The sequence below is a fragment of the Octopus sinensis genome, unplaced genomic scaffold (genome assembly GCF_006345805.1).
Source record: "Octopus sinensis unplaced genomic scaffold, ASM634580v1 Contig12791, whole genome shotgun sequence".
Taxonomy (NCBI): domain Eukaryota; kingdom Metazoa; phylum Mollusca; class Cephalopoda; order Octopoda; family Octopodidae; genus Octopus; species Octopus sinensis.
The window spans coordinates 12,717-30,627 of record NW_021832735.1 but is presented as its reverse complement, the minus strand read 5'-3'; the positions used below and the strand labels follow the sequence as shown (position 1 = coordinate 30,627).

Below are 17,911 nucleotides of genomic sequence, written 5' to 3'. Positions count from 1 at the left end.
GTGAGTGGATTTGGTAGACGGAAACTGAAAGAAGCCCGTCGTATATATGTATATATTATATATGCGTGGTGTGTGTGTTTGTGTGTCTGTGTTGTCCCCTAGCATTGCTTGACAACCGATGCTGGTGTGTTTACGTCCCCGTTACTTAGCGGTTCGGCAAAAGAGACCGATAGAATAAGTACTGGGCTTACAAAAGAATAGTTACGGGGTCGAATTGCTCCGGCGGTGCTCCAGCATGGCCGCAGTCAAATGACTGAAACAAGTAAAAGAAAAAAAGAGAGTATACAATCTGCCTTTCACTCAGAGGGAGTGACCTATCGTCACTAACAGATGTAGTAGCTCTCAGAACTTTGCCCAGCCTATTCTTATTCAAGCAGTTATGCCTTTGGAACAACCTCACCCCACAACATTTAACTTGGCCACCTAAGCAGACAGTCTGCTACTTCTAAGGGTCCTCCTGACTTTTGAGGGAGTCTATCTTTTGCGCGTTCCTAGTGTTTAAAGAACCTGGACATCTGCTACACGTAAAGACTACATTCTCATCTTAGACTTCCAATGATACAAATAGATGTTGAACAAATACAGCCCCAAGGTAGTCAGGACTGGCTTTAATTTCCTTGATTCCCTGATGAACTCAGTGTACAGGGAAACCGGTGACCCCCCAGCTCAGCATAACTCCCTTATATAGAAACCTGTTTCTATAATTCTTATTCAGCAAAAAGTTGGAGAGTAATTCAAACACAATGTCATACCAACTTGAAAGATGAAGATTTCCTATATTAATCAACCAATTCTCTTTCATCACCATCATCATAGTCGTCAACATCATCCTAGGAATGTCCAGCTTCTCTCTTTCAGGCTGGTGTAGGTGGGATGTTACGGACAGTAGGTCAGAGAGCTCTGTCCAAGCAATCCCTCTATTCTTGCCTTGCTTGAAATTGAGCCTCTGTAGTATTTCTCCTTGGCATAAAACAAAAGCTGCATCTCATATACGCTAATTCTCCGAATGAAGTTTAAAATTTTGAAATGTATCGGAGCACTGACACTTTTCAACCAATTTGAAGCGATTCAGTTTTCTGAAAAAAGGGATTTCAGCTATAAGGCATAGAATTGGTTTCAAAAATGTAAATGTTGACCTTAAGAAGATTACTAACCCATGGTTGTGTGGTTCGAAAGCTTTCTTCCTAAGTCGCGAGTTCAGTCCCACTCTACGGTAACTTGGGCTATTATCTTCTCCTTTAGGCCAAAGGTTAACCAAAGGATTTGTATGTGGATTTAGTAAACGGAAACTGAAAGAAGCTCATCATGTGTGTACTTGATATGATGTGATGACTAAAAACGGCTTTACCATCAATACAAGTGATGTCAATCATTTCCAATCTTCCTTCAGAAACATGTCCGGCCATCGGAAAATATTGCCGTGCTTGGGAACAGGTGAGAGTTGGAACCAGTAATTGCGTCCAGCTATAGACAATCTGCCCCAATAAATTCTGTCTGACCGATGCGAGCATGGAAAAGTAGACGTTAAATGATGACCAAGAGAATGGCATGGGCGATGTGTGTATTTGTACATATGTATATATGTATGTACACACACACGTATTTTTTAATTGAGACCCATTATGATCGGTGGGAACGTCTGAGATTCTAAGTTGGGTTTCTCTAATAGCCTGACCATCGTTTCTTACACAAACGAATCTAATTTAATCCTCTTTAGAACAAACACTGTGTATATATGTGTCGGTGTGTGTTTGTATGCCTGTGTATGTATGTTTGCGGATGTGTGTGTGTGTGTTTGTGTGCGTGCATCCGCAAATGAACTTAATGTTGTTGTAAACATATTTCAGACAGGTGGCCAATACAATGCCTGATTCCATGCAGTCTCTACAAATTCTACCCACAAAGCTTATATCGATCTTGTCGAAACCTACAATGAAGATCTGTGGTAGTCCTTACCAAGTTCTTCTGTGTTGCCACTGAACATTTAGAACGGCTGCTCTTCATCGAAATTACAACAAAATATTTGGAACAGATTCTCTCTGTGACATGCTGAAATAGTATAAAAGATTTGTAAACTAGACCTATCAAACCCCATTAATACCAAAACAGTTTTAAAAAATAAGAAAATCAGGAAAACAACTTCTTTTTGTTGAATAATATATTATTTATTTACATTGAAATGAATCACACAGTTCTATAACGTATGATGTAATATATATTTCGAGCATTGGTTTATGAATATAATTTAGTGATAAATTCAAACAAACTTTCTAAGATTAAGCATTATCTTTAAATTAGGGTTAAATATATAAAATATATTCAATTAAAGAAAAAAACATTTGAAAGATTTGTTGAGGGGAAAGACAAGATAAGAATTTAAATGGAGATTTTGTGTTTCTTTTATAAGATTGTTAACATGTAAGAGTAACAATTTGAATCAGATAATGTCGTCATTGTGTGTGTGGGGAGGGGGAGACGCTATTCCAGTGGAATACATACACTGTTTCTAGTTCATTAATATTTTATTATCAATTAACTAATTAGAAATCATTATGGTAACTATCTTGTGAAGGATCCAGCTAAAACCTACGTATTTGTGTGACTATTCCAGAAGCGATCCCATCGAATAAAGAAATATAGTCAAAAGGCTGCTAATGCCAATTGCCCGTAACATATATCGATTCAATATAGGGCCTTATCTCTCATAATAAAATAATCCATCAAAACGGTTGTCCAAACTTCCGTAAATCATGATGAAATAATCCGAAACATGTATGGCCTTGATGTGGCAGACTTCAATTTCCTGAGAGCTGAGAAAGATTTCGCATTTGCTGTCTTGGCGGATATTGTTATTAAAATCTGATATGTAAATATTTTCGCCGTGGATGGTCAAGGATTTGTTGAAAATGTTTGGAAATGGTTCCTCACCTTGAATCATTAGTTGTTGACTTCTAACCCAATTGTCTCTGTACCAACATACATCGTAATGATCTTCCTTGTACTTAAGAACGACAATGTCTTCATTCGATGTCACACCCATTGCTACAACCTTCCCCTCCTTCCCTAAATTCACTGGCCTTATACTCGTACATTTCATGGCCAATGTGAAGTATGTCTGCGTATGTCACATATGGAATATACTACATTCATTTGGAGCGTCTTCAAAACACATACCAGATTATTGCCGTTCTTTTTGTACATTAAATTGTATGGTTTTTCAGTTGTGATCTTTTTTAAAGACACAAATCTGTATCGAAGAACATCAGTTGTTTATCGTACGAAAGAGGACTACAAATGATTCATCGGTCCATTGACATATATCTTGAGCTTCTTTTTCAAATGTTTGACTGTAAAGCAGATGACCGTCTCCACTGGTGACCATGAGAGTACATTATGGAGGAGCACGACGATACTATTGTCTTGTAACATAATTAGCTTAAAAGCATTAGAAAACAAAACATCGAATTTGAATCTAGTAAACCAGATAGAGAAAATGAAAGCGGGAACATTGCTGTTCTATGTGGCAGTCTTCTCACTGATATTTCATCAATTCCTAACATACTTTCCGCTATGTAATTACCACGTCTTACTTCTATTTCCCTTGATGTACTTCTTCTTTCTCCTCCATCGCTACGGTTTTTAAGTTTGTTAAATAATTCATTACTGAACATTCCCTTCTTCTTCTGAGATGTAATGGAAGGGAAATGAAGGCCAGAATCAAGATTTGATAACGACATAGATTCCAGAACCTTCAGTTGGTCCCCATCAATTTTTATAGTATCACATTCAATCATGTTGATATGTACACACCAGTAAATATTTCCCACTTTTCTCCATATTATACCATAAGGTACTCGACTTTCCCAAACTTTATATTTCTCCAAGTTTTGTGACTTCAGTTGAAATATTTCTTGTCTGTTAGGGACTGTGACCAAGATATTTCTTTCTCCTGTAAAACATACACCACCAACAAAACTTCCAAAATCTCTGTAACATAGCAACTTCCCGTCTTCATCAAATAGTTTAACATTTCCACTATTGGCCATTTCGCACACAACTGTCTTTCCTTCATCAGAGATATCGATATCTTTTACTTGAACAGGACAATTGTTTGTTTGTAACCGTGAAACGGGGAATTTTTGCCGATTAATCTTGTACAAACCTTCAATATATAAGTACGAGTCATAGTTTGCAACAATTCTCGGGCCTTTACAGTTAATACTGTTGAAATCCAACGGACGTTTATAATGTCTTTCATTTAAGAATATTCTCTTGTATTCACCGTTCTGCAACAATGAGACAATACGATACTTTTTCGTGTTTTCATAGATGTTCTTCCGTCCAGTAATGTACAAATAAGTATCATCGGTTGCCATAGAAATGGGTCGGGAATAAATACTGTGCTTAAATGAATATAAATATTGCCCGTTCGGGTTCAGAATAGTGATGAGCCTCTCGGTATTGACGATGATGTTGTCATTAGCAATAACTGAGATATGGGTGATATTATATCTGTAGCACATCCAAAATAAGTCTATTTCCCTCATAATACGGACAGCTGACTGTATTTCATCGATATATATATAAAACAGGCCGTTTTCAATTTCGGGTATGCAGGTATTACCATCAACATTACTGCTACTGCTACTACTACTACTACTACTACTACTACTACTACTACTACTACTACTACTACTACTACTACTACTACTACTACTACTACACACCAGTAGATTGTCGGATCGACAAGCGATACAATTGTATCTATTTTCCGTGTGGTAAGTTGCCAAGATCAATGGAAATTCCACTTTTAATGTCAGCAGTTGATAGTTATTGGTCGTTATAACCAATGTGTTTGATCGCCAGCAACACATATGTCTAGGGACAACATTTAACTTGATAGAGTCAACAAGTTGACCATCAAAAGTTAATATCTTAATGTTTTCATTTGTGCTGTCATATAAAGCAACCAGGTTATTTTCTGTAATAACCAAACAACCAATCTCCACTGGATGTTTATCTCCAAAACTTTGAGGGACAACAACTTCATGAGCTTTATCAGAAACTGTGAGATCTTGTAGATACAATCTAGAAGACAACATTTCACTGAGACTGATGTTTCTAGAAAATACATCTACCAGATCGATGAACATGTTAATTTGGCTTCTTGTGACATGATCTTTCACCAGCAAGTCATGCTCATTTACAGCAAACATGCGGCTGTTGTCTATCAAATGAACACACATTTTATCAATACGTCCACCATAGAGATTGGATTGTGTTTTCCCTTGCGACAGTAAAATATTGGGTATCATCTCAATGCTATAAGGACCACCGTCATAACCACACCATAGAGTGGGTGTTTTCACATGGTAAAAACTCTTTCCTCTCTCCCTGATGATCTTGTAGAAGAATACTGCTTTCTTACCAACAATCAATAGTTTTAGTGTTTCATTTTCTAACGATAATGATTTCATTACAAAAGGAATATTAATTCTATGAATTATTTGAATTGATTACAATTTTTAATGTTTAAAATATCTAAATGCGATGGTTATCGCAATAACAAATATGACTTTCACCCAGCTTACACACCCGTACATAAGGCTGGTTTAATGACACTTATAACTGCCTTTGATACGTTTCCGAAGACCCGTAATTGCTTCTCTAGAGGTAATGTGACGCCTATCTGATTATAATTCCATCGACATATATCTGTAGCTGTAGACGGCGGCAGAGATAATCTAGACACAATGTTCCTTCGTTGGAAATGTATAACAAACAATCATTATATATGTCGGACACCACCAACTTTCCATTTGCCAGATGACATATTTTACCAATGAGAACTTGGTCATTCTCCTTTTCTTCGAGTCGAATATTTAGATTTTTATTATAAGGATTTTGAAAGGTTATATGACAGTCTGACCAGTCATGGTACTTGTAAAGAAGAATCCGACTGAGTAGATCGTCCAGCACATAAGCTGTTCCTTGGAAAACAGCAGCGTGACAGCGAAAGTTTGAAGGAAGTTTAAACTGCCATTTCCTTTGTCCAGTTATATTGTAACAAGTCATCAAAGACTCTCTCCTGAAGATAACATAGAAGTATAATTTGTCTGTGAAAAATGATGAGGATAGCCATTGAACTCAATGTGTTTCTTGGAAAGCTCCTCACCAAGCTTGAATAAAATAACAAGTTACGTTTCTTTCTGTCTACAACTACAAAATTAATTGGAGTAGCAGCAATGGCGACATTGTCATGTTCCAATGAAATTCTGTTTACAATGTCGACATGATCCTTTTTAATCAATAAAATATGTACCTCCACTTTACCTTCATTGGTGGTCAGAGCCAAACACCTATTTGATACCATATGACACATTTGAATGTAATTGTTTTCGACGTCTATTAAATCACCTTCAGTTAGTTGTGGACAGGTAATATACTGAAGTTTCCTGTCCTCACTAAAAAGGACAAGAAATGTGTTCGAATCCACTCTACAGAAAACAGAAGGCTGGAGTTTAAAGGTTAAACATTTTCCACCAAACGGTTGTCCTTCGTCAGTAACTAATATAGCTTTTAGATCCCGATATATAATTACTACTGAAGAGGCTGATATAGGTAGAATCGTTGTAATGTTGGAGGGGTCATCAATATGGATTTGGTTTATCAGGCTCGGGACATGGTCTTGGTGATGGTAAGACAGCCGAGGCCAAAAATCTTTATTTGTCCTAATAATATGCAAAAGACTAAAACGGTCAGTCAAGTAAATATTATTTGTTGCCACACAAATATATCGAGCTTTTATCCCAATTTCTCTTTGGGACACAGCACCGTTTGCTGAAATCTTGTAAATTACATTTCCTTGCAGAGCATAAGAATAATTTCGATATACGGTGAGGTCGGTTGGAATATCGATGGAATGGGTCCTCAACTGAAACAAGTGTCTACCATCTATTGTGTAACAGCTAATTCTATTTATATTAGCTAAGGCTATTAAGATATGATACTGTGGACCAACTGCTATGTTTCCAACAATTTCTTCACACTAAATTTTTCTTCAAATTTATTTTTATCCCAGTCTATGAGATATATTGTCTTACTAAAATTTCAGTCCCTACAAATGTAGAATGTTCGAAATAAGAAATTGTAAAGAAACTATAATCCAGAGATTTTATGTGGAAACTTGATGGATTAATGAAAACTATTTTCTTGCGGAAAGGAATTGTGGCTAGAACAGTGTGTTCACCAATTCTTGTCATGTCTGTGACATTAGAAGAACAATGAAATCAAAATCACCGCCTGTTGTGGCACAACTTATTAACTTCAAATCTGGTGAATAGGTTACTATTCCATTGCAGATTTCAACGATTCTTGAAACTGTGACCAGGTTCTTGGAATCATTATCGGAGTCTGTGAGCTGCAATATTTTGGACACAGCTGGGCAAAGGGGACGGAATTTGGATGAATGCGACTTCATAATACTTTTACAGTCAAAACGTGGTATCTGCATGTAGTGATCATCTGAATAACAATAACAAGAGAAATAAAATTATATTAAATTTTCAAAAGACATGAATGGGTAATATTAATTTGTAACAGCAACTTCCTACGCAATTCGAGTCACAAAAAAAATCAAATCTTCTCAATTTAACGAAAATATTGGACAACATTCCTACCACACCATTTTCAAGACACTTTCCATTTCATTTATTGTAGATAAACACGGAAATAGCGACATCAGTGGGGTTACAAGCTGAAAACACTGATATACACCAGCGGAGTTTGTTACTGAAGAGCGATATCCATGATGATCTGGCTATGTATACCTTGACCACTTCAATTGTGGTTAATACTAGAAGGTCTACACATGTACAACCACATACTGTACAATGAGGAAATAATTTATTGCATCCCGACTGCTACCACACTCCACCCCACAAAACAAAACACTGTATTTTGTAAGTTAACTCTGTGATGTTTAACAAGATGAAAGAATGGAATATTTGACGGGTTAGATCTGGGTGTTTTTTACGGAGGCTGTGACCAGCTGCGTATTGTTATATATATGTGTGTGTGTATGTGAGTACTAAAGATGGCCTGAGTAGCTATTACACGACCAATCCTAAGATTTATGATCTCTCTCTCTCTTTCTCCTTCTCTCTTTCTATCTCTCTCTCTTTCTCTCTCCCTCTCTCTTCTCTCTCTCTCTCTCTCCATGACCTCATGTTAGACCTTAAAAATTAGATAGCCCCAACACCAATTCTATCAATGAATGAGGTAAATAAAATTCGAATAAACAAAACAGAAATTGCCTTTTATCGATTTAGAGAAAACGAATAATTATTGATAATTTATAGTCAATAACTTTCTGCACTCCACTTCCTTATTGCTGGGCTAATTCTAAATGCTCTGATTTAAAATACCAATTAGTGTTTTACAAATATACAGATATATATGTAAATATTCACAGAAATATATAAACCTGTAATTCCCATGTGATCTTTTATTAATTACTAGTATTTATGGCAATCCAGAAACCTGTAATTATCCATTATCTCAGTTGAGATTTGGTCAGTCTATCTCCTAATTTAACATGTATAACTTTGATGTATTTGCAAGTAATTAGTATCCATCGCTACCTAACCATCACCACCACATCATTATTGAACGTCGGTTCCCCATTCTGGCAGGGGTTTGTACGTTTTGTCAGGGGCTGGCTAGGGAGAAGAATGCACCAGGCTTCACTGTCTGATTTGGCAGGATTTTACAGCTGGATACTCTTCCCAACACCAACAACCTTACAGTGGGGTCTGGATCCACAAGCACTGGTGGGGGTCACCAAAGAACTTGCAAGACAAAAAACCTTGAGAGGGAGAGCATTGGAGGAGGAGGTGGTCGTGTGTCAGGGGATGACAGGTTCGACTGTGACAGAGGGATTGAAACAGGTGTCCTATAGTAGAAGACATACATGATTACCCAGTGAGAGGAGGAGGGCAAGAGAAACAGTGAGAGTGAGCAACCAAGGAATGTTAATAAATAATTAAGCACTCTGGTACCTCACACACCGTTGTAACTCAGTCTCCATCATTTACTGTTGTCAGCCTCCACCGCTCCTTCGAATCACTTTTTTTATCCTTATTGTCTCGTATCTTTTAGTCTTTGCATTCCGATTCTTCTATAATCTCTTCTTCTCCCATCTTAAACATATCAGTGAACAAACACATCATAGAGTAGTGAGGACTAACTTTCTAATAATTTGGAATGTGACACAACCTCACTAATGCTGGTGCTATGATCAAATCCTCCCTCTACACACTAGGAGGTGGTTGTTGGATGAGAGTTGACACCGTAAGGTTGAGAGGTAGGTTTAATGTTGCCGAGGACATGGCAATCTCTTATAGTGTTTGTGCCACAATTATATTCACCCAGGACCCTTTGTAAAGTGGTTGGTGATAAGAAGGGCATACCACCAGGAAAAAGCTGGAATGGTTAATTGAGAGGTAATCCTCAAGCAATCATTATGGGTAGTTTACTGTTAATAAGAAATGACATGGACAGTGACCACCCATCCAGTACATGGGAGCATAGAGAGCAGATGATAAAAGGGAGAGGATGATATTATTTACTGTATTGAAACTTGCAGATAGTGAAAGGGAGCGAGAAAGAGAGAGAGAGAAATAGAGAGAGAGAGAGAGAGAGAGAGAGGGGGAAAGAAAGACAGAGAGAGAGACTTTGTCTGAGCTATAAAGCAGCCTTCTACTTGAATAAAGGCAATATTGAATAGATGTAATGGTTGAATAGTGGACGTAATGACAGTAGAAAAAAAACAGGTTGTTCACTATTGGAACAATTTTCACCATAACATCTGGTTAAGCAAAAGCGCCAACAACAATAATCAATCAGTAAGCTTACTAAAAATGTAAAACGAACAAACACTTGGTCATTAAATCACCTGTTTACCTTTAAACAACAAAATCCTTTTAGTTCCTATTCTAAAGGACAATATTACTTTCTACTCTAGGCACAAGGCCAGAATCCTTTGGTGACAGCGCCAGTCGATTAGATCGTCCCCAGTACGCAACTGGTACTCTATTTATCGACCCCGAAAGGATGAAAGGCAAAATCGACCTCGGTGGAATTTGAACTTAGGATGTAAAGACAGATGAAATAACGCTAAGCATTTCGCCCGGCGTTCTAATGTTTCTGCCAGCTCGCCACCTTCCCAAAGGACAATATTAACCCTGTTCTGTTTTCTAATTTCGCCATTTTGCCAACAGCGATAACCTTGGTGGACATTTTATTAAATTTCAATAATAACAATATTTAAAAAAAATTGATGTGGTTACTTGACTGGGAACGAGAGGAGCTGCTGCTTGTTGTATACAAAGGGAGTGGAAGAGAGAGAAAAAGGGAGAGGACGAGAGAGACTAAAGTGAGATGACAGACGGTACTTATTCTCCTTAAAGGGACAGAACCGCTTAAGGGTTTATATTTTATCTTTTGCATATTTCTCCTTATCTTGAGACGCCTTTTTTTCTGAGTGGAAGAATATCTGATGCTTCCACTTTTCTATAAAATCCATTTCTTGGATATTCCTGTAGTTGTACAAGAATAGAAAAAAAATGTGTAGCTAACCATTCGAAAAAAATGTAGCAAAAGGACTTGTTCTCAGTCATTCTGTCAAACAAAGTTGTTCGAATAACGGTAAAATTGATGGAAATCAATAAGGTATTGGTAATTTATACTCACCAACTGGCTCCACCTCTGTTTGGACTTTATTGTCAACAAGCGTTAAAGTAACTGAAACAAAATTTTCTAAATTTTACACTTTACAGAAAAATGTCTTTATCTTAATTAATAATCAAAATTTTGTTATTCTGTTACATTCTTGTCATTGCTGGTCAACTTGTGACCCGTACGGCTTGGGTCAACATTTTCATATTTTCTATAGGGATACCATGTAATAACTCAATATTCAGGTCCACAACTAAATAGACTAACCTAATATATCTCCCTATTAAGACATCCCACATAATCTAAGAATCACTCTATTAAGATATCTACATAATCTAATAATTATCTTATATAATTATCACTTGAAAACACTGATTATCTCTTAGCTTAATTTTCCTTTTCATCTATCGGAGCCCAATCTATGATATGGCATTGTTCTCTCACCTCCAGATTTCCCTAATGAATACCTAGGAAGAATGGGACGAAATGGTGAGTAATGATCTTGAAATGTTGAGCCTAACAGTCACTTGGCAGTTTGCTGTGCTTGAGAACAACCACCAACCTAAATAAAATCAAGGTCATAAGCACATGTTTGTCCCCCAACAATGCCTCCCCCACACATGTCGCATTCTCCTCCATCCTCCCTCATGTACCTACATGCACATATGATGCCCTACTGTTTCTCATTCCCAACCATATCCACCATTCCTCCTCCCTCTACTACCTTCCTTTCACAAACTTATAAACTAACCCCTCCCTCCCAGATCACTCTCTGTCATATTTCACTATTTTCTCTATCGACACATGAGGCAGCCATAGAAACAAAGGCAAAATAGATATTTGTGGGCTGTTATTTTATACTTATCAACTGGCTCTGCTACCATCGCCTGCACTTATTTCCCTTCAAGCTTTAGATTCTCTCAAATATATATTATTTACAGTAAAATATTTTTATCATTATCAATAATCTATATTCTGTTATTGTGAGAGATTCCCATCATCAAGAGTTCACTCAGGTTTCGGTCAATATTTATATACTTTCAACAGTGGGCCCATTATTGATGCCCTCAACAAAATTGCTTGGCATTCCCAAATTTCCGCTCTCAATTAAGACATCTTACATATCTCATTTACTTCTCACGTATCCTCCTTAATAAAGTAGATGAGGTAATGGCAAACTTTATAGAAATCAAAAAGGTAATGTTGATTTATACTCACCAACTGGTTCTACTTCTGTTTGAACTTCATTGTCAACAAGCATTGAAGAAACTGAAATAGATATTCTAAATTTTACCCTTCATAGAATAACATCTTTATATTTCTTAATAATCAAAATTTTATTCTTGTGAGGTATTCCTGTCGTTGCTGGTCAGCTGGTGGCCAGTACTGCTCGGGTCGACATTTTCATACTTTCTACAGTAATACCATGTTATAGCACAATATTCTGGTCCACACCTAAATAGACTCACCTCCCTATATATCCCAATTCTGGCATCCTACATAATCTAACAATAACCCTATTAAGACATCTATATAATCTAATCATTACCTTCTTTAATTTTCATTTGAAAACACTGATAATCACCTAGATTAATTTTCCCTTTCATCAGTCGGAGCCCTATCAATGATTTGGCCTTGTCTTATCACCTGCAGATTTCTCTAATCAACATTCTTCTCCTCTTCTAATTCTGATGTCAATGAAGCTGGTCTCCAAACATCTAACCATAAACGCATGTCACAATACATCAAGTAGGATTAATATACACCTGCTCTCTTTTTAAAAGGTTGCTGCTGGTAATCTTTAATCTTAAATCCCCACATCACAATTCATCAGAAATAGCATCGGATATATTTGACGATATTTCAATGTCATTAATCCTCCTTAATAAGCATCTATTTTCAGGTGAACAATGTTGCTCCTAAGCAAGTGGAGCAGAAAGTGATATCAGGTATCTCAAAACACTGTACTCTTGTATAGAAACTCATTACTAACACACACACAGACCACACATACACACACGCACACGCACACACGCACACACACACACATTCATGTGTTGTGTGTATGTATATATATATACATTTGTTTATATATATATACATCTATAGATAGATAGATAGATAGATAGATAGATAGATAGATAGATAGATAGATAGATAGATAGATAGATAGATAGATAGATAGATAGAGAGAGAGATAGATAGAAAGAGAGATAGATAAGATAGATAGATAGATAGATTCATGAACGTAGATTTACATATTACTGCAAAGGAATTATATCTGGAATAGTACTGACTCTCAAGAATATATAAGCAAGACAGAGATATAAATCAAACTGGAAGCGCCAAATTTATTTTGCATTATGTTTTGATTTTAACTCCATCACAGTTTGTGCCTTGATCCTATTTCTCAAGACGTGTCTCTCAGCAAGCTACCGTACCATTGTCTTCAAGCTTTGGCACGATTACTCTTACTATTTGTAACTTCACTGTTTCTGCTGATCATCTACAAACGATTGACAGCACTACTTATTCGATTTAAACCACATTTTGCCCCAAATAATGAGTTAATCCAGTCTAACCAGAATTATTTGCATATCCTTTTCATCTCTCCTTAGTATTATTAAGTGATCCATGAATGCCTTCTTGTGTGATTTCACTTGAGCCGTTTCTGCTGATATAAGTAACATCCTCATAACCATCTCAAACAAAATGGCTCATATTGTCAACCTACGGCTATTCAAATTCATGTTTGCACATGATGCCAGTCTGTTGTAACATTTTCTGTGATGAACCGCATTGTGAAATCATTATAGCAGCTCCTCATCAGATCATTAATCTCCTATTAATCGTTCATTGCTTCCATCAACCATTTCTATGGTATAGAACAATAAGCATTAGCCAGATCAGGCCATACATCTTTCAAATCAGTTATATTCTCCTTTCCTTCTTGCATTAATTCCAGATTGAAAATGCTTGTTGCGCACACGCTGGAGGTCCGGTGATTCCAGTCCTCCGGACACATTTACTCAGATAGCCATTCTTTTATAGATATGTAGCTGATATCTAAGCCCATGTAAACCTTACCATTCTCTATTGACATTGTCCTGCTGCCACTTGCTTTGGTAAGTAAACACTTTCTTGTATGTACAGGTCATCAATCGGTTCACCTTTATACCCCAAATCTCTTCTTCCAGGTTATGCTTATAACATAACTGAGTACAACGTTTCTATACGTTCTGTGGTACAGCATCACCTCGTGTTGCACTCTAAACTCTTACTTTCTTCACACAACTCTCAACTTCTTTCTTCCTCTTTCTTCATGAAATCACTAAGCTGAAATATTTTGATTCTTCGTTTCATTCGGCATTTCAAACTGTCCATGGCTGGGAATGGTTGATTTCGCTTTAGGTCACTGTACATCTCTTGTATATTCCCATCATTTTCCATGCCTTATAGCCTGCGACACATGGCATCAACAAACACCATTCTAGTACCATTAGAATGGTTCTTTAGGAACTGCTATCTAAAACTATTTACCTTATTTACATATATGGCCTGATCTTGTTTGTTGTTAGCACAACGTTTCGGCTGTTATACCCTGCAGCCTTCATCAGGTGCTTTGGGGAAATTCCTAAGGTATTTTTCGATGTTGTTGTTATTATTATTATTATTATTATTATTATTATTATTATTATTATTATTATTATTATTATTATTATTATTATTATTATTGTCATTTACTTTTAATCTGTATGTTTGATGCAATCACTTGCCTGGGCACACCCAGCTCCCCAGGGCAAGTGAAGGTTAAGAGTTGTTGAAATATAGCTGAAAACACGGGGAGCGGAAGTAGAGAAATATATCCATGTAATACAACACAAACATTTATATTGATAAGGTTTTTCTAAGGATGTGGGCAGTACTTATTAGCACAATCTTTTGGATTTCCTTGAGACATGGTTCTCCAGGGATGTTGTCTAGGTGTTTCTGACATCCCTTTTTTATCATACCTAGGGCACCTACAATAACAGGAACAGTTTTTCTTTTAAGATTCCACATCTTTTGTATTTCGATTTCCAGGTCCTTATATTTACTAAGTTTGTCAAATTCATTTACAGATATATTGTTATCAGTGGGGACGCTTACCTCTATTAGTCTGCAGGTATTTTCTCCCGTGTCTTTAACAATTATGTCTGGTCGATTAGCCTTGATCGTTCTGTCAGTGTTAACTGGAAAATCCCAGAGGATGGTGACATTTTTACCTTCAACAACTGACTGAGGATGGTGTTCATACCAGTTAGCAAGAGTGCCGAATTTGTAGTGTTTACATATCTTCCAATGTATATTATTATTATTATTATTATTATTATTATTATTATTATTATTATTATTATTATTATATTATTATTATTATTATATATCACTGCCTGGAATGAAACTCGGAATCTTGGGGTTCTAGCACGCATTCTTAAGAACCATGCCTTATGCTCGGGGGAAATTATGGACCAAATTTTAGGGATTATTTTCCTATATTTCTTTAATTCATGTTCCCACATGCTTCTCATCTCTACAAAATTGATTGGCATTCCCAAATATCCGCTCTCAATTAAGACATCTTACATATCTCATTTACTTCTCACGTATCCTCCTTAATAAAGTAGATGAGGTAATGGCAAACTTGATAGAAATCAAAAAGGTAATGTTGATTTATACTCACCAACTGGTTCTACTTCTGTTTGAACTTCATTGTCAACAAGTGCTGGCGTCTCTGAAATAAATATTCTAAATTTTACCCTTCATAGAAAAACATCTTTATATTTCTTAATAATCAAAATTTTATTCTTGTGAGGTATTCCTGTCGTTGCTGGTCAGCTGGTGACCAGTACTGCTCGGGTCGACATTTTCATACTTTCTACAGTAATACCATGTAATAGCTCAATATCCAGGTCCACAACTAAATAGACTCACCTTCCTATATATCCCAATTCTGGCATCCTACATAATCTAACAATAACCCTATTAAGACATCTATATAATCTAATCATTACCTTCTATAATTTTCATTTGAAAACGCTGATAATCACCTAGATTAATTTTCCCTTTCATCAGTCGGAGCCCTATCAATGATTTGGCATTGTCTTATCACTTGCAGATTTCTCTAATCAACATTCTTCTCCTCTTCTAATTCTGATGTCAGTGAAGCTGGTCTCCAAACATCTAACCACAAACACATGTCACAATACATCAGGTAGATTACTATACACCTGCTCTCTTTTTAAAAGGTTGCTGCTGGTAATCTTTAATCTTACATCCCCACATCACAATTCATCAGAATAGCATCCGGATATATTTGACGATATTTCAATGTCATTAATCCTCCTTAATAAGCATCTATTTTCAGGTGAACAATGTTTGCTCCTAAGCAAGTGGAGCAGAAAGTGATATCAGGTATCCCAAAACACTGTACTCTTGTATAGAAACTCATTATCTGTACACACACAAACACACAAGCACATACACACACGCACACACGCACACACACACATATTTATGTGTGTGTGAATGGATATATGTATATACATTTGTTTATATATATATACATCTATAGATAGATAGATAGATAGATAGATAGATAGATAGATAGATAGATAGATAGATAGATAGATAGATAGATAGAGAGAGAGAGAGAGAGAGAGAGAGAGAGAGATAAGATAGATAGATAGATTTATGAACGTACATTTACATATTATTGCAAAGGAATTATATCTGGAATAGTACTGACTCTCAAGAATATATAAGCAAGACAGATATAAATCAAACTGGAAGCGCCAAATTTATTTTGCATTATGTTTTGATTTTAACTCCATCACAGTTTGTGCCTTGATCCTATTTCCTCAAGACGTGTCTCTCAGCAAGCTACCGTACCATTGTCTTCAAGCTTTTGGCACGATTACTCTTACTATTTGTAACTTCACTTGTTTCTGCTGATCATCTACAAACGATAGACAGCACTACTTATTCGATTTAAACCACACTTTTGCCCCAAATAATGAGTTAATCCAGTCTAACCAGAATTATTTGCATATCCTTCTGATCTCTCCTTAGTATTATTAAGTAATCCATGAATGCCTCAGGTGAAGGTAAAATTGATAGAAATCAATTAGTTATTTTATACTCACCAACTTGCTGTGATGCATCTTTTGAAGTAAATGCCTCTGTCTGGACTTGCTTGTTCTGAGACTTGGGAAACCCTGAAATAAATATTTCAAGGTTTTTAAAATTTATTATAAAATATTTTAAATCTAGATATTAATGATATATATTTTATTATTGTGAGAGTTTCTGATCACCAATGGGCAGCCTGTGTATGAACAGCTGTGTACGCTACATAGTAGTGAAATGTATGTTGTGAACACAGAGGACGTGTAAAGTCTTGAACAAAATGGAACCAGCATGCTCCACTGGATGGTCACTGTCAGTGTGCAGGTATAAAATGCTGACATGTTTTAAGATAAAAATCGAGAGTTATCACATGTATGTAGTACGCAAGACAGACGACTGTGCTAGTATGACCCTGTGATATGTATGAATAAGATCAGCTGTATAAAGAGCACCGATCTGTAAATGTGGAGAGAACCTCAAGAAAAATGGAAGGAAGTGTTGAGAAATGAGCTTCAGATCTTGAACCTGAGAGTCAATCGGTAGAAAAGCTGGTATCTTTAAGAGACATATGTTCCTCAACCACTGGGAGTGGGTAGTATCTCTTGGGTAGAGACCGCCCATCCAATGCATTTTAGAAAGAACATCAGACGATAAATGATGAGGATGTATTCGATTGTATTGTAACATGCAGCTAGTATTCTTCTTGATAAAGAAAGAGACAATGGTTTCTCATCAGTTCATACAACACCATTTCCAAAACACTTCCGTCCCATTAATTGTCGATAAACACAAAAATAGCTACACCAGTCGTCTCGCAAGCTGAAAACACTGATATACCCCAGTGGAGCTTAGTACTATAGAGAGAAATCCGTGATTATCTTGCAATGTTTAACTTGACCATTACAAAACTCGTTAACACTAGAAGGAGTTCAGATGTACAATTACAAACTTTACGGTGGAGAGATATCATATTGTACCCAGACTGCTACCACAATCCGCCGTACACAAC

General features: G+C 36.5%; 1 protein-coding gene across 4 annotated transcripts; it reads right to left on the bottom strand.

The window, feature by feature from the left end:
- Positions 1–7,159: 7,159 nt before the first annotated feature.
- LOC118761373 lies at positions 7,160–17,433 on the bottom strand. Of its 4 annotated transcripts, none has more exons than XR_004997324.1 (4): positions 16,920–17,430; positions 15,458–15,508; positions 10,753–10,803; positions 7,160–7,524 (listed from the first exon to the last, which is right to left on the bottom strand). XR_004997324.1 is itself a non-coding variant. In XM_036499217.1 (4 exons), exons 2-4 carry the CDS (start codon positions 11,996–11,998, stop codon positions 7,259–7,261), a joined length of 360 nt encoding a protein of 119 aa, XP_036355110.1. In that variant the 5' UTR covers positions 11,999–12,006; positions 16,920–17,072; the 3' UTR covers positions 7,160–7,258. The 4 variants fall into 4 exon arrangements, 2 of the variants coding, with proteins under 2 accessions (XP_036355110.1, XP_036355111.1); XM_036499217.1 differs by lacking the exon at positions 15,458–15,508 and adding an exon at positions 11,956–12,006 and having other exon boundaries at positions 16,920–17,072; XR_004997325.1 differs by lacking the exon at positions 7,160–7,524 and adding an exon at positions 9,175–9,185 and having other exon boundaries at positions 16,920–17,433.
- Between the last annotated feature and the right edge of the window lie 478 nt (positions 17,434–17,911).